Here is a 26407-nt window from a genome sequence, read left to right as displayed (position 1 = left end):
TTAATCCATTAGATGCTGATGTCATAACAAAATGCTGTGGGTCTTCTTTCAATATTGCTACATATAATATGTGTATATTTGTATAACACATAATATGTGTACAGAAGGCGCCACTAGAAAATGCAATGTGTCCCCCCCGTAAATGGGAAAAATAAACGAGCTACAGCTTGTGGAAGACAAAGAGTAAAAATTTAAATAGTTTAAAATTGGCTGCACCTTTAAAAAGGGACCTGTCACCCATAAATTGGGCACTAGGAGATGTTACTAAAGTAAGCAGCTTCTAGTGCATGAACAAACGCCGCAGTGTTAGAAGGATAGCGTTACCAGAAACCTCCGGTAACGCTATCTAACACTGCGGCGGGGTACAATGTAATCGTCAGATGTATGAGGGGGTGGGATTAGGGGCAGGGATTAGGGGGGTAGTTTAGTCTCTAAAAATCGCCCTTACAGAACCTATTTAACACTTACAGGTTTGGACAGATGCAAGTACACTTAAAAAAGATCTATATGCAGTTGATTCCCCCTAGTGGTGTCTAATGGAAGCAAACATTTTATTATTACATTGGCATTCCTTATACGGATGACCTATTTGCAAGATTGATCATCAGAATATTGATTTTTGTAGAGCAGGGATGGGTAATCAGATTTCTCTGCAGTAGCCCGACTTGAAGCGAATCCGTCCCCTTAACAACCCGCATGCCTTTAAACAGCTTGTTTAAAGGGTCTCAAACCTGTCAAACTAATGGCTGCAAGTGGCCAGGGGAAAGGTGCAGGGGTATGAGAAAATCAGCAACTGGCTGTACCAGGTTAAAAACCCCCTAAAAACCTAATGCATAAGACATGTTGGCAGTTAAGGGTCACCAAAACTACTAACAGGCCCCTTCGGCAAGAGTCACCTTGTAAAACTTACGTCATCATCTCCGTCATCCTCTTCATCATCTTCATCACTGTCTTTGTATCCCGGGGGAAGTGGAGGACCGATCATTTCATCATCTGGAGCATGAGAACCACTACCTGGTGCTGGGGGGCCAATTAATTCATTATCGGAGCTGTCATCAGAGTCACTGTGAATAACAGACATAAAAGGGATTCATTAAAGTCGTATTAACCCTTTAAGTGTAATTGTCACTTAGGGCCCTGTGTGGGGAAAGTTTAACATTGAGACTGCTGGATATAGCCTTACAATGTGCACAGCTATTCCAAGACATTATTACAGAGTAATACAGAGTCCAATGTCAATGGGACTGCAGAGAAGCCTGGACCTTGGTATCTGACATCTATCAAATAACAGACAGGATGGGTTAATTAACAGTTAAAGTTTTATTCTTTGTTTTTATCTGTATCTCCAGTTCAGTAGCTCTCACAACCAAGAGCCTGAAGTCATCTAAAAGATGACATTCTTATCTTTAATATGACACAAGCAGCATGTTTGTAGCTTCTGTAGTACCTCCTGCAGCCAACTTGACTCATCTCAGGTAAAATGTGACTCTTCTCTGCTCATTGTCAGATGACTTTGGAGGAGATATCTTAATAAAACTGGAGATTTCATATAAAAGAGGGAATTCTAGAAAGGACATTTCATCTCTCAGTTGTGGGGGCAGGTAGTTTAATGGGATAAAATCTGTGTATAGGTTCCCTTTAATGGTTAAAATGGTTTAAATGTTCTCTTTAATACAGTTGAATTTATTTGATTTCTGAGATGCAGACTGAATTTAGAGGATCAAATGCAGGAGTATTTAGTAATACAGGCAGTACCCCGGGTTACATACAGGATAGGGTTCATAGGTTTGTTCTTAAGTTGAATTTGTATGTATAATTTCATAATTGTAGATCCAGACCAAAAACTTTTTTTGCCCCAGTGACAATTGGAATTTCAACATTTTTTGCTGTAATTGGACCAAGGATTATCAATAAAGCTTCATTACAGACACCTTACAGCTGATCATTGCAGTCTGGGACTACAGAAACATCCAGAGAGCTTCACCAGAGGTCACAGTGGGCAGAGGGGTCCGTCTTTAAGTAGGGTTTGTCTGTAAGTCGGGTGTCCTTAAGTAGAGGATCGCCTGTATATGTTGCTTTGACTCCCTGTGGAACAACAGCTCCTTATTGTAAAGTTGTGTAGTGTGAATCTTCAGTCCTAGAGGGACTCTCATCTCTATAAATAAGCATACAGTCCGACCCCTTGCGCTGCACATGGTCCGGTATCAGACTGGACTCATAGTACCTGGACTCTGGCTTCTGCCTCTCTCTCCTTAGCCCAGATCCAGATGCTGCAGTATGGCATGTCGGACTTGTTTTCTGCTTGGATTCTTCTTCTTCCTTTTCTCTTGATTCTGTTAAGAAAAATATGGACGAAATATTTAAATATAAACAAATATTACACTTTACTAGAAATGATACGTACGGGGAGTGATGGAGGACATACAGAGGGAATACAGTTTGGGGTCCGTATCGGCTGGGTAGACCAAGCGCTCACCCCTCCTATCTCCACACAAGTTGAGCAGCCATCCAGCTTGTTCACGGTTCGGTGAGACACGGCGTGCCCCCAAAATGGCCATGTGCACGAGACCCTAGTTAAGTATCAACTCACCAAACGTTTTCCTGCTCCTCTCTACGGCTGTGCGCCGCGTTTGTTCAAACATGGCCTCCAGATCAAAGGTCCGCGCTTTCTTGCCTGAAATTGGAAATACATCAAATAATGGCAACGCCCATCAGACACAACAGAATTAAAATGTGAACACCCCTTCCCCAAATCTACTGAACAATGAGGACCCTAAAGGCAAGTCTACATAAACCAAGAACTGAATGGACCCATGAGAAGTTGGACTAGGTCTTAAAGGACACCTGTCACTATTTCTGTCACTACTACCTGTTGGAGCAGCTCACAAGGATCCCATCACAGCCTTTATCTAGTTATTTTATACATTAATCATTATAAAATCATCTATTCCCTGTTACCCCTCCCCTCTCCTCTCCCTGCTCATGTCTGTGTATAATGTATAGTAAAGCATTGCTTGTGTGTGTGCTGCATCTGCTGACATGCTGCATCCTCCTAATACACAGAGACACAGACATCAGCTACACAAGTACCTGACATGTTCTGCTATAACATGGCTGCATCCTGGAGCTGTTGTATCTCTCCTATACACACACAGGCTGCAGGGGATGCCAGCACCAGGAAGCACATCATTATACAGCCTCCACCATTACACAGGCTGTCAGTCATGTGTATAGGAGTATCTCATACACACAGGCTGCAGGGGGCGCCAGCACCAGGAAGCACATGGAGGAGCCATTACACCTCACATCATTATACAGACTGTCAGTCATGTGTATAGGAGTATCTCATACACAAAGGCTGCAGGGGGCGCCAGCACCAGCAGGCACATGGAGGAGCCATCACATCATTATACAGGCTGTCAGTCAAGCACTGGGGGTGTGGCTGTGCCTCCCACTCATGCATAGAGTGGACAGCTTGAATATGCTAATGCTTCATTGGACATTTCACAGGTAATTTGCATACAGCTTTAGGACCTCATTGCTTAGGTTTACAGGCATGTAGAGGGACAATGAAGGGATAGAGGCAATGCTCTCTAATGGCAGTTTATGAAAATATATTTAGAATAGGGAGGTTATTTTGCATGACGGGTTCTCTTTAACAAATACCCACTATAACCTTTAAAGGGGTTGTCCACAGGTTTAAAAACATGGCTACTTTCTTCCAAAAACAGATCCTCTCCTGACCATAGAGGTGTTGTGGCAATTTCTATATAGCTGAGCTGCAATACCAGCACAAACCATGGTCAGGCAAGGCACTGTTTTTTTGGAAGAAAGCAGCCAAAATTTTCAACGTCTGGACAACCCCTTTAACAATAGCTAAACATTTAGGGGCCTGTTAGGAATTTAGGTCCCAGTGGACTCATGATGAATGTTGGAGAGGTGTGTGGGTGTCACCATCCTTCTGTGCACTTCTATGTGACTTCAACATTAAGAAAGGGACAGTAAAACATGCATTTACTTTAAACGACATGTACCACCAGGATGAAGGATTGTAAACCAAGCACACTGACATACTGGTGTGTGCTCCCTCTGGCAGGAAATGCTCTTCTCTTAGCTTCTTATGCCCCGTTTTTTTTTTTTTTTTTACATCAAAAGGCTTTCAAAAGTTAAGTTATTATGTTATTATGTTGTTGTTATAAAATCTTGATAATAATATCTCGATATTTACTCTACTGTAAACATTCCAAATGCCTTACATGGAAACAATGGGTATAAGACTAATATATTTGAAATCGAGTCTATTATGGAAATGTTAAATGTATGTAACTATACAATTTTGACTCAATAAAAAATATTTAAAAGAAAATTATGCAAATGAGCAGAAATGGCTCCGGGCTCCATAGGTGTTAAAGGACATCTATCACCAGCATGAAGGATTGTAAACCAAGCACACTTGACATTCTGGTGTGTGCATCCTCTTTGAAAAATTATGCAAATGAGCCCGAGGGGCTCCAGACTTATTGACATTTATTCAGTCTGGAGCCCCTCAGGATCATTTCCATAATGTTTTAACTTTTTTTTTCATAAAAACAGGGGCTTAAGAAGCTAAAAGAAGAGCAGATCGTGCTAGAGGGGGGCACACACAAGTATGTCAATGTGCTTGGTTTACTATCCTTGATCCTGGTGGCATACATCTTTTAAGGTAGTAAAGGGGTTGTCTGCTTTACACAGAATATACTAATTGTGAGGGTTTTCTGAGAACAAACAGATGACAAGCTGTCTCCAAGTAATGTTATCTGGGGGATAACCATCGCAAAAATTATTCAGTTACCCTGCAGCGCCTCCAAAGGGGAAATGAGGTATTACATAGTGATCATTCACATCAATGGGCCAATCGTACAATGTAGGACAAGACAGGTCCTCCAGACAGAAATGGCCATGAGATGAGGGTCCTGAAGACCAGAAGCCCCTCTATTAACTTATAGGGTGTGTGACAGTAGGTTTTATGAAACTGAGAACCCTTTATTGTCAGGTATTCTATATATTTTATGTATCTGTGCAATCAGCGGAACAGAAGTAACTCACCAAATCCAGAGAATCCCATTGTGGAAGCAACATTGGAGTCTTCAGGATTGTCCATTGTGGAATCTGCAGAGAGAGGAAGAAATAAACATGAAAAACAGATCAGAATCAGAAATGAATAATCCCAGACATAGACCTGAATAGCACGATGGGGTATACTGACATTCAACATGCCCGATGACACTTTGCTTTGTTATGTTCCTAGCTACAAAGCCATTATAAGAGTTTTCTTTCGCACAGAACCTTCTCCAGTTCATATTATGATCCGATCTGGTCTATACCACCCCCTGATCATCCCCCCATGTCTAAAGTCTGCAGCACATGGGGCATCAGGATGGACTGAAGGATCACAAGAGGACTGACAGACCCCAGGATGAAGGTGACAACACACCGACTAATCACAATCAGTGACAACCTGCACCACAACAGAAAGCCACGCCCACTAACAAAACAGATTCTCTGCCTCCTCCCAGGGTAAGTAAATGTATAAGGGGAATATAAAGTGTTCCCTAAAACCTGAGCTGGTAATATCTGCCCCCACACATGTCTACCTGCTCACTGTCTCCTTCATGCCAGTTACCTCAGTGTCTGGAGATGCCCTGAAAATCCCCCCTGTGCCTGCACCTTGTGTTGTTGCCTCCACTCCTGACTCCTGTCTCGCTCCAGTTTCAAGTCCCCGCCCTGCAGAAAGTTCCTGTCTGGGCTACAGGCGACGGCAAGGGTCAAACCTAGCCAAAATACCGTGATTTACACTTTTGTTGACGTGTGATTGATTATTTACCTCCCTTAAATTAATAATTATATGTATATAAGTTAAATTTATGTAATCTTTTCTAAATTTCGGCTTTCTAAACTAAACTAAATCTCCTGCCCACAACCAACATGGTCGCCGCATGGAAAATCCGTCTCCTAGGAGACGTGACGCCATCAGGACGCGTCCGGCTTCTCTGTACTACCCAATAGCATGACAGCCGCGGCGCGCGGTGATGACGTCGGACCCAGCGTGCTTCCGTTTCGCGGTTTGCGCGGGTCTCGTCTTGTTTTGAACCGATCTCTGCGGCCTGGACTAGAAGTGACGCCCCGGATCTCAACGCCCAGAGTCCCCGGAGAAGAGGAAGCCTGACACAAGAGCATGCCGAGCGCAGCTCCGGGGGCCCCGGCAGCCGCCATGCAGGAGGCACTGGAGGGAGCCGGCAGAGTCATAGAGCGGCTGCTGCAGGAGGAGAGAAGCTACCCCGACCTGTCCGACTTCCTCAATGTCCTGGCACTGAGTAAGGACTGGGAGCAGGGGAGTCAGCGGGAGAGGGAGGGGGCAGGATAACGGGGAGAGACTGACAAGAGGAGAAGAGGTGATAGGAGAGACTGACAAGAGGAGAAGAGGTGATAGGAGAGACTGACAAGAGGAGAAGAGGTGATAGGAGAGACTGACAAGAGGAGAAGAGGTGATAGGAGAGACTGACAAGAGGAGAAGAGGTGATAGGAGAGACTGACAAGAGGAGAAGAGGTGATAGGAGAGACTGACAGGAGGAGAAGAGGTGATGGGAGAGGGACAGGAGGAGAAGAGGTGACGGGAGAGACTGACAGGAGGAGAAGAGGTGACGGGAGAGACTGACAGGAGGAGAAGAGGTGACGGGAGAGACTGACAGGAGGAGAAGAGGTGACGGGAGAGACTGACAGGAGGAGAAGAGGTGACGGGAGAGACTGACAGGAGGAGAAGAGGTGACGGGAGAGACTGACAGGAGGAGAAGAGGTGACGGGAGAGACTGACAGGAGGAGAAGAGGTGACGGGAGAGACTGACAGGAGGAGAAGAGGTGACGGGAGAGACTGACAAGAGGAGAAGAGGTGATAGGAGAGACTGACAAGAGGAGAAGAGGTGATAGGAGAGACTGACAAGAGGAGAAGAGGTGATAGGAGAGACTGACAAGAGGAGAAGAGGTGATAGGAGAGACTGACAAGAGGAGAAGAGGTGATAGGAGAGGGACAGGAGGAGAAGAGGTGATAGGAGAGACTGACAGGAGGAGAAGAGGTGATGGGAGAGGGACAGGAGGAGAAGAGGTGACGGGAGAGACTGACAGGAGGAGAAGAGGTGACGGGAGAGACTGACAGGAGGAGAAGAGGTGACGGGAGAGACTGACAGGAGGAGAAGAGGTGACGGGAGAGACTGACAGGAGGAGAAGAGGTGACGGGAGAGACTGACAGGAGGAGAAGAGGTGACGGGAGAGACTGACAGGAGGAGAAGAGGTGACGGGAGAGACTGACAGGAGGAGAAGAGGTGACGGGAGAGACTGACAGGAGGAGAAGAGGTGACGGGAGAGACTGACAGGAGGAGAAGAGGTGACGGGAGAGACTGACAGGAGGAGAAGAGGTGACGGGAGAGACTGACAGGAGGAGAAGAGGTGACGGGAGAGACTGACAGGAGGAGAAGAGGTGACGGGAGAGACTGACAGGAGGAGAAGAGGTGACGGGAGAGACTGACAGGAGGAGAAGAGGTGACGGGAGAGACTGACAGGAGGAGAAGAGGTGACGGGAGAGACTGACAGGAGGAGAAGAGGTGACGGGAGAGACTGACAGGAGGAGAAGAGGTGACGGGAGAGACTGACAGGAGGAGAAGAGGTGACGGGAGAGACTGACAGGAGGAGAAGAGGTGACGGGAGAGACTGACAGGAGGAGAAGAGGTGACGGGAGAGACTGACAGGAGGAGAAGAGGTGACGGGAGAGACTGACAGGAGGAGAAGAGGTGACGGGAGAGACTGACAGGAGGAGAAGAGGTGACGGGAGAGACTGACAGGAGGAGAAGAGGTGACGGGAGAGACTGACAGGAGGAGAAGAGGTGACGGGAGAGACTGACAGGAGGAGAAGAGGTGACGGGAGAGACTGACAGGAGGAGAAGAGGTGACGGGAGAGACTGACAGGAGGAGAAGAGGTGACGGGAGAGACTGACAGGAGGAGAAGAGGTGACGGGAGAGACTGACAGGAGGAGAAGAGGTGACGGGAGAGACTGACAGGAGGAGAAGAGGTGACGGGAGAGACTGACAGGAGGAGAAGAGGTGACGGGAGAGACTGACAGGAGGAGAAGAGGTGACGGGAGAGACTGACAGGAGGAGAAGAGGTGACGGGAGAGACTGACAGGAGGAGAAGAGGTGACGGGAGAGACTGACAGGAGGAGAAGAGGTGACGGGAGAGACTGACAGGAGGAGAAGAGGTGACGGGAGAGACTGACAGGAGGAGAAGAGGTGACGGGAGAGACTGACAGGAGGAGAAGAGGTGACGGGAGAGACTGACAGGAGGAGAAGAGGTGACGGGAGAGACTGACAGGAGGAGAAGAGGTGACGGGAGAGACTGACAGGAGGAGAAGAGGTGACGGGAGAGACTGACAGGAGGAGAAGAGGCGACGGGAGAGACTGACAGGAGGAGAAGAGGCGACGGGAGAGACTGACAGGAGGAGAAGAGGCGACGGGAGAGACTGACAGGAGGAGAAGAGGCGACGGGAGAGACTGACAGGAGGAGAAGAGGCGACGGGAGAGACTGACAGGAGGAGAAGAGGCGACGGGAGAGACTGACAGGAGGAGAAGAGGCGACGGGAGAGACTGACAGGAGGAGAAGAGGCGACGGGAGAGACTGACAGGAGGAGAAGAGGCGACGGGAGAGACTGACAGGAGGAGAAGAGGCGACGGGAGAGACTGACAGGAGGAGAAGAGGCGACGGGAGAGACTGACAGGAGGAGAAGAGGCGACGGGAGAGACTGACAGGAGGAGAAGAGGCGACGGGAGAGACTGACAGGGGGAGAAGAGGCGACGGGAGAGACTGACAGGGGGAGAAGAGGCGACGGGAGAGACTGACAGGGGGAGAAGAGGCGACGGGAGAGACTGACAGGGGGAGAAGAGGCGACGGGAGAGACTGACAGGGGGAGAAGAGGCGACGGGAGAGACTGACAGGGGGAGAAGAGGCGACGGGAGAGACTGACAGGGGGAGAAGAGGCGACGGGAGAGACTGACAGGGGGAGAAGAGGCGACGGGAGAGACTGACAGGGGGAGAAGAGGCGACGGGAGAGACTGACAGGGGGAGAAGAGGCGACGGGAGAGACTGACAGGGGGAGAAGAGGCGACGGGAGAGACTGACAGGGGGAGAAGAGGCGACGGGAGAGACTGACAGGGGGAGAAGAGGCGACGGGAGAGACTGACAGGGGGAGAAGAGGCGACGGGAGAGACTGACAGGGGGAGAAGAGGCGACGGGAGAGACTGACAGGGGGAGAAGAGGCGACGGGAGAGACTGACAGGGGGAGAAGAGGCGCCGGGAGAGACTGACAGGGGGAGAAGAGGCGCCGGGAGAGACTGACAGGGGGAGAAGAGGCGCCGGGAGAGACTGACAGGGGGAGAAGCAATGTGAGAAGAGGATATGGTACATGAAAGGGACAGAAGAGAGAGGGACAGTAGAAGAAAAGTGGTTGACAGGAGGAAGAGTTATACAGGACGAGGGAGAGACAGGAGATAAGTAGTCACAGCAAAGAGCGTCAGAATAAGGCCTCTTCCACACTAGAGTTTTTCACGCACGAGTTCTGCGCGTGCTTTTGACGCGCAGAACTTGCATTGCACTCTGTCCCATTGTTTCCAATGCTCTACTTTTGCGTTTCACGCACGTTTTTCCCGCCCCATTCAAGTCTTTGGAGATGCACCAAAAAAGCATTGCACTCGCAATCATTGCGAGTGCAATGCGTTTTAAACGGATGGGTTGCTAGGTGACATGAATAATTCCCCTGCACGAGATCGAGCATTTCATTAAAAAAACACAGTGAAGAACAGAATAAAAACAGTGAACACAGGATCATTTAAGTGAAAGACACAGTGAAGAATAGATTACACCGTTCCGCGCGTATCTCCCGACAAGTAAGCAGATGTGCCGAACATCTGTAATCTATTCTTCACTGTGTTCTTCACTGTCTTTCACTTAAATGATTCTGTGTTCACTGTTTTTATTCTGTTCTTCACTGTTTTTATTCTATTCTTCACTGTTCTTCACATCTGCTAACTTGTCGGGAGATAATATACACGTGGAACAGTGAAGAATAGATTGCAGATGTTTGTATACATCTACTAACTTATCAGAAGACATTCTTTTTCAACTAAATAACACATTTTATTCCCGAACTATGGTCCCTTTGAAAAATGCTCGAGTCTCCCATTGACTTAAAAAAATGTGAAAAACGCAAGAAAAACGCGAACAACACGCGTGTGAAAACGGCAAAACCGTTAATGACTCCAAGGAAAAATGGAACAAAATCGCAGCCAAAAACGTCAGTTTTTCACGCATTGCACCCTGACGTGAAATGCAACGCTAGTGTGGAAGGGGCCTAAGAAAAGTAGATGATGGAGGGAGAGGGGAGAGAGAGCGCGGCAAGAGGAACAGAGGGATAGTGACAGGAGGAGAGGATTAGATGAGAGAAGGGAGAAACGCGAGAGTAGTAAATGAGGGGGGAGGGGGGGCCAGAATAGAGAAGGAGAAGAGGGCAAGATGGGAGAGAATAGAAGGGTTGAGGGATAGTGGGATACTGCAGCAGGAGAGAGGTCAGAGGACAAGAATCTGGATGCATAAAAGGGATGAATGGGGATAGTGAAGTGACAGGAGAAGAGGGGAAGTGATGGTCACTGCTGGAAGATTTCTGTGCTCCTCCATGCTCTTTCAGATGTCATAGTAAAACTGTTGTTGCTGCTGCTTTCTATTGCAGACAGTCCTACTGTGTCAGGGATGTCAGAGATGGATTATCCCCTGCAGGGTCCGAGCCTATTGAGCATCCCCAACCTCCCAGAACTCAGCGCCATCCGCAGAGTGCCGCTACCCCCAGAGCTGGTGGAACAGTTTGGACGTATCCTGATGTGTTCTACTGCAGATACGTGATGTGTGCTAATGCGTGCAAGTGCGGATACGCAATGTGTGCCGATGCGTGCTAGTGCGGATACGTGATCTGTGCCAATGCGTGCTAGTGCGGATACGTGATGTGTGCCAATGCGTGCTAGTGCGGATACGCGGTATGTGCTAATGCGTGCTAGTGCGGATGCGCAATGTGTGCTGATGCGTGCTAGTGCGGATACGCGATGTGTGCCAATGCGTGCTAGTGCGGATACGCGATGTGTGCCAATGCGTGCTAGTGCGGATACGCGATATGTGCTAATGCGTGCTAGTGCGGATGCGCAATGTGTGCTAGTGCGGATACGCGATGTGGGCGCCGGGCACTAGTGCGGATACGCGATGTGGGCCCCGGGGCTAGTGCGGATACGTGATGTGTGCCCGTGCGCTAGTGCAGATACTTTATGTGGGCCCTGTGCGCTAGTGCGGATACGTGATGTGTGCCCGTGTGCTAGTGCAGATACTTTATGTGGGCCATGTGCGCTAGTGCGGATACGTGATGTGTGCCCATGCGCTAGTGCAGATACTTTATGTGGGCCCTGTGCGCTAGTGCGGATACGTGATGTGTGCCCGTGTGCTAGTGCAGATACTTTATGTGGGCCATGTGCGCTAGTGTGGATACGTGATGTGTGCCCATGCGCTAGTGCAGATACTTTATGTGGGCCCTGTGCGCTAGTGCGGATACGTGATGTGTGCCCATGTGCTAGTGCAGATACTTTATGTGGGCCCTGTGCGCTAGTGCGGATACGTGATGTGTGCCCATGTGCTAGTGCAGATACTTTATGTGGGCCCTGTGCGCTAGTGCGGATACGTGATGTGTGCCCATGTGCTAGTGCAGATACTTTATGTGGGCCCTGTGCGCTAGTGCGGATACGTGATGTGTCCCCATGCGCTAGTGCGGATACGTGATGTGTCCCCATGCGCTAGTGCAGATACTTTATGTGGGCCCTGTGCGCTAGTGCGGATACGTGATATGTGCCCGTGTCCTAGTGCAGATACTTTATGTGGGCCCTGTACGCTAGTGCGGATACGTGATGTGTCCCCATGCGCTAGTGCAGATACTTTATGTGGGTCCGTGTCCTAGTGCAGATACGGGATGTGTCCCCATGCGCTAGTGCAGATACTTTATGTGGTGGGCCCTGTACGCTAGTGCGGATACGTGATGTGTGCCCGTGCGCTAGTGCAGATACTTTATGTGGGCCCTGTGCGCTAGTGCGGATACGTGATGTGTGCCCGTGTGCTAGTGCAGATACTTTATGTGGGCCATGTGCGCTAGTGCGGATACGTGATGTGTGCCCATGCGCTAGTGCAGATACTTTATGTGGGCCCTGTGCGCTAGTGCGGATACGTGATGTGTGCCCATGTGCTAGTGCAGATACTTTATGTGGGCCCTGTGCGCTAGTGCGGATACGTGATGTGTGCCCATGTGCTAGTGCAGATACTTTATGTGGGCCCTGTGCGCTAGTGCGGATACGTGATGTGTGCCCATGTGCTAGTGCAGATACTTTATGTGGGCCCTGTGCGCTAGTGCGGATACGTGATGTGTGCCCATGTGCTAGTGCAGATACTTTATGTGGGCCCTGTGCGCTAGTGCGGATACGTGATGTGTCCCCATGCGCTAGTGCGGATACGTGATGTGTCCCCATGCGCTAGTGCAGATACTTTATGTGGGCCCTGTGCGCTAGTGCGGATACGTGATATGTGCCCGTGTCCTAGTGCAGATACTTTATGTGGGCCCTGTACGCTAGTGCGGATACGTGATGTGTCCCCATGCGCTAGTGCAGATACTTTATGTGGGTCCGTGTCCTAGTGCAGATACGGGATGTGTCCCCATGCGCTAGTGCAGATACTTTATGTGGTGGGCCCTGTACGCTAGTGCGGATACGTGATGTGTGCCCGTGCGCTAGTGCAGATACTTTATGTGGGCCCTGTGCGCTAGTGCGGATACGTGATGTGTGCCCGTGTGCTAGTGCAGATACTTTATGTGGGCCATGTGCGCTAGTGCGGATACGTGATGTGTGCCCATGCGCTAGTGCAGATACTTTATGTGGGCCCTGTGCGCTAGTGCGGATACGTGATGTGTGCCCATGTGCTAGTGCAGATACTTTATGTGGGCCCTGTGCGCTAGTGCGGATACGTGATGTGTGCCCATGTGCTAGTGCAGATACTTTATGTGGGCCCTGTGCGCTAGTGCGGATACGTGATGTGTCCCCATGTGCTAGTGCAGATACTTTATGTGGGCCCTGTGCGCTAGTGCGGATACGTGATGTGTGCCCGTGTGCTAGTGCAGATACTTTATGTGGGCCCTGTGCGCTAGTGCGGATACGTGATGTGTGCCCGTGTGCTAGTGCAGATACTTTATGTGGGCCATGTGCGCTAGTGCGGATACGTGATGTGTGCCCATGCGCTAGTGCAGATACTTTATGTGGGCCCTGTGCGCTAGTGCGGATACGTGATGTGTGCCCATGTGCTAGTGCAGATACTTTATGTGGGCCCTGTGCGCTAGTGCGGATACGTGATGTGTGCCCATGTGCTAGTGCAGATACTTTATGTGGGCCCTGTGCGCTAGTGCGGATACGTGATGTGTCCCCATGTGCTAGTGCAGATACTTTATGTGGGCCCTGTGCGCTAGTGCGGATACGTGATGTGTCCCCATGCGCTAGTGCAGATACTTTATGTGGGTCCGTGTCCTAGTGCAGATACGGGATGTGTACTATAAGCCGTATCTGACATGCTAGGGTCTTTTTATCTTGGTGATAATTTTTTCTGTACAGGCAATTTATTGCTTTTATTTTTCTACTCATTGCTACTGGAACCTGCCAGCTCTTTGCTGACACTTCTCCACTCACTGAGCTCCTTCATGTTAAATGTTGCTCCTTACATCGTGGCTGTAGGTATGCAGTGCAATTGTATGATGGGTGTATTTCCGGAGATCAGCCGGGCTTGGCTGACCATCGACAGCGACATTTTCATGTGGAATTACGAGGAGGGGTATGTATGGAAGGAAAGATGACCAGTAACAACAGTCTCAATATTAATATATACAGATAAAAATTCCAATATAAAAATTGTTGCGTAGAAAAAAAGTTAGTTAAATCCCTACTTTTAAACATCTGACATTCAGATTTCTGTTCTTCCTTAGAGGGGATGTGGCTTATTTTGATGGACTCAGTGAGACTATTCTGTCTGTGGGACTAGTGAAGCCCAAGGAAGGTAAGTGACCGGAGCGATCCCTGTGTCTATAGATATATGTCCAGAGACTACAGATTTAGATTTCTTTTTTGTGCTTTTGTGTCTTACAGGGATTTTCCAGCCACACATCCGCTATTTGCTAGTCCTCGCGACTCCTGTAGACGTGGTGATTTTAGGTGTGAGCTTCGCCAATTTACAGACAGGTCAGTGACAAGAAAAAATACAAATTTGTTGAAGTATTTTTATTTCAGATTTTTTTTTTTTTTTCAACTCTGCCATTATCAGGATCTGCTTGTTGTTGACATTTAGGGGCTCATCTCCACAGCCTATTGCACATTATAACAGTGCCCTGCTTGCTGTCAGTAGTGGAAGCAAAGACTGGCTTGTACTTATCTGAATATGAACAAGGCTACTCCCATTAAGTGACACCAAGCAGAGATCTTGACGTATTAAGACCACAGAACACTTCATTATAACTGAGATTTCTTTAAAGGATAAGAATAATCTGATCCATCCACTTGATATTTTATATAACTTGTATATACCAAAGGGGGTTTATCTGGTTTTGAAGGAAATCTTCCATCAAAATCCATCATGATAACCCAGGGACACTTACTCATATAACCATACATTGTGAATGTGATATTCGTATATTTGTTATCCATGGCCTCCTTTCTTCTAAAATCAACTTTTAGAATGATACTAATGAGCCGGAAACGCTATGGGCGGTACCAGAGCCCCTCTGTGCTGTAGCTTCATAGGCTGTTATTCTGATACAGGCTGTTACTCTTACACTGTTCTTCTGCACAGTTCAACAGCCTGTGGATCTACAGCACAGAGTGGCTCTGGTAACGCCCACTAGAGCCCTTCTAGATCATTAGCACGATGAAGCAGGCTGTGGATAACAGATATAAGAAGATTACTACAGTCACGGCGCCTGGATCAATGAGTTAGCGTCCCTGGTGTATCATGATGGATTGTGATGGTAGATTTCCTTTAAAACTAGATAAATCCCTTTAATATATACAGGTTATATAAAATATCAAGTGGGTGGATCAGATTATACTTATTGCTGTCTTTTATTCGCTGTTGTTTGGGAGCAGCACTTGATGTTTGCTCCTCTGTTAACTCCACGCTGAGGGTGCATGTTGCTCAGGTCCGACAGAGTTCACCTTCTTCTTCCTGGTGCATGTAAGTGCTAGGGCTTGTGACACAATTTGAATGTTAAATCCCGCGCTCAGTCCAAATCAGTCGGATCGTCTGCTCTCCAATTTGTGCCATAAGGAAGCCAGCGTTTCCACAAAACGATCGCTTGCACTAAAATCCCAGCACAGACACCTGTTAAATACCTGTGCAAGCCGTGCAATCCCCTAAAACGGCTGAACAGTCCGACAAAGGTGAGTATCGTAACCCTTAGTATAAGAGCCCCATTGTGTCTCCATGGGAGAAGTTCAAGCTTACAGCCAAGGTGCACAAGAATCCGGATGCTGGTGTTGTACTGTAGGTTTCAGGAGCTCCTTCTTCTGTAGTGAGGGGAAACCTGGGTCAATTGCAATGTTTGTTAGTGTCTGCAGATATTCCATCATCTCTGATCATTGCACATATTGTGAACTTTTTCCTTGTAGGGAATCCTAATGACAGTCTGTCTGCGGGAATGCAGCTCCTCCCGGACCCGCTGTACTCCATCTCTACAGATAACACCTACCTAATAAATATAACCTCCTCTATCAACGGGCGCATCTTCCTATCTGGCAAAGATGGCTGTTTGTATGAAGTTGCTTATCAAGTAAGTTGATTCTTTTAGGACTGCACAAATCACTATTACTGCTTTATGCTAGAGCTGTATACTTTCTAAGGATAGGATCTTGTACTTGACACTGAAGAGACCTGGCCACAATACACTGTACAGGCAGTCCCCGGGTTACGAACAGGATAGGTTCTGTAGATTTGTTCTTAAGTTGAATTTGTATGCAAGTGGGATCTGGTATATTTTATAATTGTAATCCCAGCCAAAAATTTTTTTCATCTGAGACAATAGGATTTTATAAATGTTGGAAGAACCAGGTTTACCAATAAAGCTTAATTGCAGCACCTATTATAACTCTTACAGCTGTTTATTGTAGCCGGAGGCTAAAGTACAGTAGATTACCAACATCCAGAGGTGCGTTTGTAACTAGGGGTCGTCTGTAAATTGGGTGTTCTTAAGTAGGGGACCACCTGTATTCTACTCACCTATGTGGGTGTAATACTCAATCACAAAAACAAGGGATTTTGCTCGGGTCGCACATGTGCAGCGCATGTATTTGGCTATTTTCAGCCATCCCATAGACAGGGGAACAGCAAGGGATCCTATACTTTCAGTGACATGGAACAGCTGATCATTGGGTTAAAGGATCGATAATCCATAACTTTAAACGCTAGTACACACTTGCACAAATCCAAGTCATAGTTACTTGAGGTGTAAATTTACTTTACCAGCTGCAATTTCTCTGGACCTGCTAAGATGAATATCCATAAAGCTGCGATTGTTATTAGAAGTAATAGGAAGTTATCACTGGTGTCTTGTCATATTATTAGGCTGAAGCTGGATGGTTCAGTCCAAGGTGCAGAAAAATCAACCACTCCAAGAGCTCTCTGTCCTTCCTGGTGCCCTCTGTGCTTCAGTTTTCCTTCTCAGAGGATGGTATGTACAGATTATATGTAATACTAATATTATATAGATGCTATTAGCATGATTAAAGCAAACCCGTCACCAGGGAAGTCATTTTTAGCTGGTGACAGGTTCCAATAGCCTCTTCTATGCTGTTTTTATTCTGAATCATTTCAGTAGTTTGTATAAGTTTAAAGGGGTTATCCGGGTTTAAATTTTTTTTTATGTCCGGGCTGGGGAGGGCTAGTTAAACATAATAAACATGTACTTACCCCCTCCGGCGCCGCCGATGTCCCGCGCCGCGGTCCCTTCGATCCGTGCCGCGCACAGGGAGCTTCCGGTCCGCGATGTGGACGGCTCCTCCCATGCGTCCCTATCTCTTAGCGTTGTAAGCGCTGAGAGATGGTGCGCATGGGAGCTTCCGGCTGGCCGGAAGCTCCCTGTGCGCCGGTGTAATGAAACCGGCGCACAGAGAAGACGGGCCGCGGCGCGGGACATCGGCAGCACCGGAGGAGGTAAGTACATGTTTATTATGTTTAACTAGTCCTCCCCAGCCCGGACATAAAAAAAAATTTAAACCCGGATAACCCCTTTAAGTCACATTACCTGGCTCCCTGCCAGCAGCGTGTGGTGAGTCCCTGAGGAGGGGCACCCGCAGTCTGTGTGTGCCTGTGTCAGTCTCGTCTGCTCCACACTCATCCAGCTCCCTCCCCACTTCCTGTCATGTGTATTGAGCATTGAGGGGGGTGGTGTGGAGTAGAGGAAGAATGCATGTTATCAAAAGTCAAGGGGCCACTGTCTCTGTCTGGAGAAAACAAGGTTTAATCACCAGAGTTGACAGGGCTTCTTTACTGTAAGAACTGTAAATCTGTGGAATAGCCTGCCTCAGGCGCTGGTCACAGTAGGGACAGCAGAGTGATTCAAGAAGGGTCTAGATGCCTGTGAAGGAAATCGTGATGTTTCAGACCCTTGAAGGGTAAGCAAGGTCACCTGGTTATCCTTTTTTAGACACTCCCAGAACGCACAGGTTCCGAGAGGCGCAGGAAGTGATTTAAAGTTGTCCACACAACTTCCGGATATGGCACAACAATAAATCGCAACCCTGAATGGCTATAAGATCTTCTCACTAGCCTCAGTGAAACAGAACCTTATCAACACAATTTGAGCCACCAGTTCTCCTTTAATATAAGCCCGGTCCGTAACGGGATTATATAGGGTGATGAACCAGCCCGGTAGCATGTATAAGCGAGAAACCCGGACGCAAGATTCGTGATCAAGATAAAAGAGCAACACAGATTAATTTTTATATTTAATTGCCTTAAGGGCACACTAGACAAAACAATATATACAATAGAGATATATATAGTTAAACAGAGTAAAAAATACTAGGTAGCACTACAAGTATCAGCAGTGCAGTAAGTTAGTTACCTTATGTGTGGGCCTAATGGAATCTGATAGTCCACACCTTAAAGGGAACCTACCACCACGGATCTACCTATAAAGGTAGATCGGGTGGTAGGTGCATCTATAGTACGTGAGGATAGCCATTTTAAGGGCTAATCCTCATGTCCCTGCAATTTTTTTAATAACTTTTATTTGTCTAATATGTACATTTTCTAAAGAGGCTACTGGGGCGTGGAGTAACGAGTTGAGGCTACACGGCGCGGTTACTCCACGCCCCAGTAGCCTCTTCGATCCTCTTACCAAAAATCTTCGGCGCACAGGTAACACTAGCTAGCTCCATTAGGCTAATTACACTGAGGCTGGGGGTAAGTGAGGGATTTTAGTAGAATAAGGCCTCCCTACCCCTGACCATATTTATCACGTTGCCTTTTTACATCTAAATAACATTGACCATTATGTTATAATATAGAATTGTTTGCCCTTAAATCCCTTCTTCATCCAATCCCTTCCTTAGTTAAAATTGATGGACATGTGTATTAACTAAGAGAAGCCTAAAGCACACACAGGCTGCAGTTGCCCCCTCCTGGACTCTGCACACACTGCTGGCAGGGAGTCGGGTAATGTGAATTAAACTTGTATATCACTGAAGTATTGAAATTAATCTCAATACTGACAAATTATTTTTAAAATCAGTGTAGCATAATCTAAAACTTACATTCCTGATGACAGGTTCACTTTTAAAGGAGTTGTCCAGGAATTGAGAAGTTCTTCTGGCTGTATGGCCTGTTTTCACCATGATATTGATGGTCTATCCTACACAACAGATTTGATCTGCAGTGTTACAACAGGTGACATCAGTGCTGTATCATAATCCTGTTAAACTCCAATAATTCGATAGATCTTCCAAATTTCTCTCTGGCCGCAACAGAACATTGAGAGCTACGTTTTCTTTGTCAGATACTTCTGCACTGATGCATGTCTAAAGGGAAGCAGAAACTTTAGTTCATAGGTGGAATTGTATCAGTTCTCCTATCAACAGCTTTGCTTTAAAAGAGTTTGAGGTTTCTGTGTTTTTACTAGTTTCTTTTTATTTCATTCTAAATTTAAAGTTCTGGTGTTTTTTTCTCGTTTGCGTTGCAGATCCCATTGTTCAGATCGCTGTGGACAATTCTAGAAACATCCTCTACACCCGTTCAGACAAGGGTGTCCTACAGGTATCCTATACCTATTGTCTCTTGTAGGGGTCCTTGTAAGGAACCCAGATCTTACTGGATGTTAACAAAAAAAAAAAAATGACTTGTTTTTGCAGGTGTATGACTTGGGGTATGATGGGAACGGGATGAGCAGAGTGGCGTCAGTATCCCAGAACTCCATAGTCTCGGCTGCAGGAAATATCGCCAGGTAACAAGATGATCACTGTTTGATATGTGGGTGTGTGATCTTTAGGACTCCACCGATCGGCACAATCAAGGGTCCGCAGCTCTCGTGCGGGCACTATATGGGTAGTTATTAATGGTCGTGCAGGGTCGTGTAATGGTCGTTTGCAGTGCGGGAGATTGCTGGGCCCAGTTCTTGGTAAATTCCCACTCCCATAATATTGAATGGAGCGGCAGAATGTATGGTCAACCTAATGCTCCATCTATTAAGTGACTCCTTTTATCGTGTTTGTTGGGGGTCTTGGCAGTCGGACCCCCTACAAATAAGATTATTATTCCTAATCCAGCGGATAACAAACAAGGTAGTACACTGCAAGTTTGCCATTCAGTATAGTATAATATGTCTTATCTTTGCAATATTTTTCCCCTGATTTATTTTTCTGTTTCTTCTTTCTTTTTTTTTTTTATCTAACCAGGACAATAGATCGCTCGGTATTCAAACCCATCGTTCAGATCGCAGTTATCGAGAAATCGGAATCTGTAAATTGTCACCTACTGGCTATTACTCATGCAGGTGAGTTACAGCGTTTGTATGGTGCAGTGTGGTTGTCGTTTAATTCTATGGGGTCAATAAAGGGTTTGTTCCAGAAGCACAACTTATCCGCCTGTGATTGGTTGCACATGTGCAGTGATGCATCCTCTAAAGGGAAGATGGCGGAGAATATTCCTCCCCAGTCCATTACACTTTGATGTGCAGTGCAGCTTTGCTTTGTTCATCTTCACCTCTTTTGTAGATGGGTGATGAATTCAGATTCTGAGACAGTCCTGTTGCAGGTTCCGTGGCTTTGCTGTTTCTCTAACACCCACAACCTTTAAAGGCCTTGTACCAGGATAAACATAAAGCATGGTCGTTTTCCCCAAGAGACTGTGCTACACGTGTCCATGGACAGTATCCGGAATTGCAGCTCTGCTCCATTCTCTTCAATTAACCAGAGTTGCAATTTCGGGTAGAAGGGTGTTTTGGACTTGCTGTCTTCTCTGTAGGTGTTGGTGGTCCCAGAGAGGGGTCAAAAGCTTTGAATGTGCTATAAGTGTCTCATCGTGTTCTAGGCGTTCGTCTCTACTTCAGCACAATGTCATTCAAGCAGCCCTCCGCTCGCCCCTGCACGCTGGCGCTGGTGCACGTCCGCCTACCACCCGGATTCTCAGCCTCCTCCACAGTGGAAAAGCCATCAAAAGTTCACAAAGCTCTTTATAACAGCGGTAAGTGCACAAGGGGAGGTCTGTGACAGTCACTTTTATCCACTTGTGGGCTCATCATATCTTTATGGTCCCATGCTTTAGGTGTTTTGCTTATGGCGGCTTCGGAAAATGAAGATCATGACATCCTGTGGTGCATCAACCACGACTCCTTCCCATTTCAGAGACCGTTAATGGAGATGCAGGTAAAAGCAGCGATTTAAAGGGGTTTTACCACAAAGCCAAGTTAGGCCCTATTCACGGAATAGAGCCTAACTTGCTGATCAGTGGGGGTCTCAGTGCTGAGACCACTGCAGATCACGAGAGTGAGGGGTCCGACTGACCCCTCGCCTATCTCTGTCAGCTCCATAGAGATTAATGGAGCAGAACGGTCATGCGCGGCCGTCTGCTCCATTAGTCTGAGGAGCGGCGAGGGTTCGGTTAGACCCCTTGTTTTTACGATCTGCGGGAGTCTCAGCATTGAGACCCCGACTGATCAGCAAGTTAGGCCCTATCCTGTGGATGGGGCCTAACTTGCGTTCATGGGAAAACCCCTTTAACAGCCAAAAAATATGGAATATGTAAATATGGAGTCTTAGATATGTGCTCATAAAAAAGTAGATCCAGAACCACAGTCTGGTTATTGTGTCTTTCATATAACCAACATTGATAACAAGTTTCACTTAGTATAGTATAATGAGTCCAGCAGTGTGAGTACATCTACAGTGCACTTGGAGAAGCTATAATCCTGAAAATATGGATTAATATGTCATAGTCCTGCTGCTACTAACATAGAAACAGGTATGATTGCACATATCTCCATGGAAGATACCTAACACTAGCTGCAGATAGCACAGAGCACAGCAGCGTGAGGACACTCCCCTAGTGCACTTGGTAAAGTTAAACTTCTGGACTGTAAATCCATATTTCACAGTCCTGCTGCTACTAAAAACATACACAAAGTTATGATTACACATCTCTCCAGAGACGATACCGAACACTGGTTGTGTATGGTCTGTACTTCTGCTGACAAGTTCCCTTTGGCACCATATAACATACTGACATACTAGGGCTGCTCATTATAACTTGTTATACTTGTGTTCTCAGGTGACTGTAGCCGTTGATGGTCATTCCTGGACTCTCGCTTCTATTGACGAAGTAAAGGTAGAAAAGGTGATCACGCCATTAAACAAGGATCTAGTCCCGGTGACCGACCCTCCAGTGATGACTCGACAACACATCATCCCACCCAAGAAGTTTGTACTGCTCTCCGCTAAGGTCTGTAGTGTCCCCCTGTAATACCGAGCTGTGCGTAATATGAATTGTACATGGATGAGGGATGTTTTATGTGTCGCAGGGAAGTCACATTTTCCACAAACTCAGACCAGTGGACCAGCTCCGACATCTTCTTGTCAGCAGCGCTGGAGGAGAAGGGGAAGACATTGAGCGTTTCTTCAAACTTCACCAGGTACTGGGATTTTATTTTCGCTTTCAATAGATGTTGGATTCATCCCAGCCTTCCCGATACACACACATGCCTGGTTCAGTACCAGCCCACTCTGGTGACAGGTTACTTGCCATGGATACAAAGGACTATGCAAAATGTAATGCCACACACCTGAACCCATTTTATTCTTGACCACCTAAGGTTGAGTTCACATTGGAAAATCCATAGGGACAGTATGTAAGGATCCATCCAATGGCACACAGATGATCCCAATGGGACCTCTCGACTACAATGAGATCTGTTAATTATGGTTTCATTTACTTTACTAAACTAAAATGTTCTGCATGTCGGACTTTTCTATCCACAATTCTAGAAGGTCTCTGGGACTGGGTCCTCAGATGTAAACTTATGCAAATACACATTAGGATGTTATGGAGCTCACGTCTAAAGCTTACGCCCACAAAAAATAGGGCATAAACATTTTTTTTTAACAAGTTCATTGCATTTGGAATTTTTTTTCCCCACTTCCCAGTACATGGCATAAATAATTAAAGGAAACCTACCACTAAGGATCTACCTAACGTATGTATGGATAGCCCTTTTTAGGGCTAATCCTTTGCCCCCCTCTATATTTGCTAATCTTTAATCAGGGTAATATGCACATTTTCTAAAGAGGCTACTGGGACATGGAGCAGCTGGAGCTGAGCCTCGCTGAGTCTCCTACCAGATATCTTCAGCGCGCAGCTACAAGGAGCTGCCCGTTCTCCGCTCCGCATGTGCAGAACTCCAGCTTCGCGGACAAGTGGAGCTGCGTGCTGAAAATGTCTGGGTAGGAGGATCAAAGACACTACTGGGCGTGGAGTGGCCGCGCCGTGTAGCCCCAGCTCCGGCTACTCCACGCCCCAGTAGAAAATTTGCATATTACCCTTATTAAAGATTAGCAAAAATAGAGAGGAGTAAAGGATTAACCCTAAAAAGGGCTATCTTTAGGCACATTGGATGCACCTACCACCGGTTCTACCTTAATAGGAAGATCCGTAGTGGTAGGTTTCCTTTAAAAAGCGACAATAGGAAGCAAAAAACAAGCCCTTATAAAGCTCTATACACAGAACAATGAAATGAAGGGAAGAAAAAAAAAAACAGGCAGCAAATATAGAAACCAAAAAAGGGCAATGTCGGGAAGGGTTAAAACCCCAGTCTGCTCTGTAGCGGCTTTACATAACCTGCACTGTGTAAATCGTTCTTTTTCACAAACTTTGCACATGTGACCACTGCAAGGAAACAGTGCAGCAGAAAACGAATGTGTTTTATGGTATTTAATAAGCTACAAAACTTCCCGCAGTCTGGTGAAAAAGCTAATGGATATTCTATAATTTTTCTGTCTCTTTTTGCTTCTCTCCCTCAGGACCAGGCCTGCGCCACCTGTCTAATACTCGCCTGTTCTTACGCTGCTGCAGATCGGGAGATCTCCGTCTGGGCCACACGGGCGTTTTTCAGGTAGTGAGCGTACAAAACTAGTGCAAAGATTACAATGTACAAGGCAACATTTAAGGAGCTGAAAACTCCAAATCTCTTCCTGTAGATACGGAGGGGAAGCTCAGATGAGACTTCAGCCTTCGCTCCCTGCCCCTGCCAGTGCTGCAATTTTTGGTTCGCCTCTGCCTGTCGGTAAGAAAAAAATCCTCTCGTTATACCGAAACCAAACTTTTTTTTTTTTTTTGAGCGGGGGAGAGGGGTTTGTTGGGGACATCTGGTACCAACAGATATTTACATTTTTAGAGTTTACTATATTTTTTATTTAATTTTTTATTTTTTTACTCAAATAACATCACTGCTTATGCCTTGCATTTAAATTTTCAGGCTCGCCCATGCCCATCAGTAGTCCTGTGGCAATGCCCAGCTTCCTGGCTACACCTGCTCATGGTATGACGAAGAAAATATCTATATAATCATGTGTTTCTGCTGTGCATGTTGGATGGTACATAAGCATCTTCCCTCCATTCCAGGCATGTATCCCCCAAGTGTCTCCACACCCATGTACGCTGCCAGTCCTGCCCAGCAGTCTGCCGCACCTCTGCCAGGCTTACCAGGCTCAGAAATCCTCTACTCTGGGAAACACAATGGCATTTGCATCTATTTTACCCGTATTATCAAGTGAGACTTTACATTATTACAAATAATAACATGATCTGTGTTTAGCATGTGAATCCATCCTCACACACTGTGCACTTGTTATCTAGTAATATCTGGGATGGAAGCATGATCGTGGAAAGAAACTTCAAGATTGAAAACCGAGATGTCATAGCGGTAATAATAATAATCATTCCTTTATTTATATAGCCCACACAGATTACGCAGCGCTGCATAGAGCTTGTCATATCAGTCCCTGTCCCCAATAGGGCTCAGAATCCAATCAACCTACCAGTATGTTTTGGAGTGTGGGAGGAAACTGGAGGACCCGGAGGAAACCTGCACAAACACGGAGAGAACATACAAACTCTTTGCAGATGTTGACCCTGGGATATGAACCCAGGATCCCATCACTGCAAGGCTTTAATGCTAACCACTGAGCCACCATGCTGCCCATTAACAATGTCCCACCTCCCCAGTGTTCACTCAGTGCTGGAACAGGGGCATGCTGTTTGCTTAAAGACAAGCAGAGGGGTAGCGATTTACTTGCATGGAAGCTGTGCTCCGGGGACAAGAGGGTGACAACTGTGCTCATTACCATGTATTGGGCGGACACACAAAAAAGCTCAGTTGTTTGATCCCTGGCTTGTTCTGCTTTATGTCATGGGTACAGATTACTCCCTTTAAAGCAATCCTTCAGCAGGATCCAACTACTCGGGCCTCCACAAGAACAGGTGTTGACCGTATAAAGTTCTGTGATACAGCATAGATGTCTTACTGCTGGACCTGATCCCATTGAGATATGTGATGGGGGTCCCTGCAGTTACTTATCATCCACCTTTTATGAGGAAGAACTTGTTTAATGAATTATTCACTATACACCTTGAAGAACACAAGAAACCATCATTACCATTATAATTCTAAACTTTTGTGCACATAGAATACAAGATACATATTTATTTTAATATATATTCTGCACAATTCAGATTGAAAGCAGCATCAGCCCCCACATCATACAGTCGGTTCTACAGGAGCTGAAAGGGTTACTGGAATTTATGGACAGAAATTCCCAGTTTGGCGCCGGCTCCTTAGGAAATCCAAGGTAAGGATGTAATGTCTATTCTTAAAGGGGGTTTGTTGTCACCCAGCACCCCCCCTGAAGATCAGTTGTTTTACCCAATGGATGGCGCAAAAAGTGGGCAACCATCCCCTCTTACTGCAGGTGACGCTATCATGTACTTCACTGTACTGCAGTGAGCTGGGACTACCACTACAATGTGGATGGCGCTGTCTACTGCTTCTGGCTCCCTCCATAGAGTGAAATGGGCAGCATAGGACACCAACACCACAATCACCACTGATCAGATTCTGGCCAGAAAATGTCCAATACACATGGGTGGGATTTGGCCAAATATTTTGTATATTCACATTGTAATCTCTCGGTTTTGCAGTTTTGGAACGCCGGTCAACATTCAGCAGCGTTTGGGTGCCATCGGCCGTCATGAGATGGGAAGTTCTCAGCAAGTCCAGCAGGACCTGCAGAGGAAGTATCACAGTAAGTCCTAGGCTGGGGAAATAAGAGGCGACCATCGTTGTGAGATTTGTTTTTGGATATAATGATATTTGATCTTTAGATGATATATATGAGATTTAGTTTTCAATGATTTTTATTAAAATTTTACAATATGTAAAAAATTTACGAAAATTGACAATAAAGCTTATACATTGATATATGAGGATGTGTACGTTATTCTTGCCAAATTTATAGCGATATTTTGGCACCTAAACAGATACTGAGGACCTTTTATATGGTAGTGCAATTATACCCTCTGCTGGTGGATATGGACCCGTGTGCTTCACAGTGCACTGAATATGATGCAAGGACTCCCTGTCTATTGATACTGTAACAACTGTAGCCTAATAATACATGAAGGGCAATGGACAGTTCAATTAAATGCTTGTAACACCGGGTCTTGTGTCTGTCC

At 46.6% G+C, this 26407-nt stretch overlaps 2 protein-coding genes across 3 annotated transcripts in view; one reads left to right on the top strand and one right to left on the bottom strand.

Annotated features, from left to right (window-relative positions):
• Window positions 1–5979, bottom strand: part of WDR70 (WD repeat domain 70) — a 153225-nt gene extending 147246 nt beyond the window's left edge. The window contains exons 1-5 of one of the 2 annotated variants that reach the window (XM_072135264.1): window positions 5663–5979; window positions 5086–5148; window positions 2591–2674; window positions 2225–2333; window positions 911–1064 (exon numbers count right to left, since the gene is read on the bottom strand). In XM_072135264.1, coding sequence (XP_071991365.1) covers window positions 911–1064; window positions 2225–2333; window positions 2591–2674; window positions 5086–5140 — 402 coding nt within the window. In that variant the 5' untranslated portion in view covers window positions 5141–5148; window positions 5663–5979. The remainder of the gene's footprint in view (window positions 1–910; window positions 1065–2224; window positions 2334–2590; window positions 2675–5085; window positions 5149–5662) is intronic. The other variant, XM_072135257.1, reaches the window with a different exon arrangement.
• A 35-nt stretch (window positions 5980–6014) lies between these two features.
• Window positions 6015–26407, top strand: part of LOC140117963 (nuclear pore complex protein Nup155-like) — a 32941-nt gene continuing 12548 nt past the window's right edge. The window contains exons 1-21 of the mRNA XM_072135245.1: window positions 6015–6353; window positions 10806–10943; window positions 13879–13975; window positions 14127–14197; window positions 14287–14379; window positions 15802–15962; window positions 16754–16859; window positions 19371–19444; window positions 19540–19631; window positions 20083–20180; window positions 20717–20869; window positions 20951–21051; window positions 21953–22123; window positions 22203–22313; window positions 23698–23789; window positions 23875–23960; window positions 24153–24215; window positions 24299–24446; window positions 24533–24599; window positions 25409–25524; window positions 25874–25977. Coding sequence (XP_071991346.1) covers window positions 6215–6353; window positions 10806–10943; window positions 13879–13975; window positions 14127–14197; window positions 14287–14379; window positions 15802–15962; window positions 16754–16859; window positions 19371–19444; window positions 19540–19631; window positions 20083–20180; window positions 20717–20869; window positions 20951–21051; window positions 21953–22123; window positions 22203–22313; window positions 23698–23789; window positions 23875–23960; window positions 24153–24215; window positions 24299–24446; window positions 24533–24599; window positions 25409–25524; window positions 25874–25977 — 2281 coding nt within the window. The 5' untranslated portion in view covers window positions 6015–6214. The remainder of the gene's footprint in view (window positions 6354–10805; window positions 10944–13878; window positions 13976–14126; window positions 14198–14286; window positions 14380–15801; window positions 15963–16753; window positions 16860–19370; window positions 19445–19539; window positions 19632–20082; window positions 20181–20716; window positions 20870–20950; window positions 21052–21952; window positions 22124–22202; window positions 22314–23697; window positions 23790–23874; window positions 23961–24152; window positions 24216–24298; window positions 24447–24532; window positions 24600–25408; window positions 25525–25873; window positions 25978–26407) is intronic.

This window comes from Engystomops pustulosus, chromosome 1, assembly GCF_040894005.1.
Source record: "Engystomops pustulosus chromosome 1, aEngPut4.maternal, whole genome shotgun sequence".
NCBI lineage: Eukaryota > Metazoa > Chordata > Amphibia > Anura > Leptodactylidae > Engystomops > Engystomops pustulosus.
Note: the sequence above shows the minus strand (reverse complement) of the source record. Positions and strands in the feature narration are given on the sequence as shown.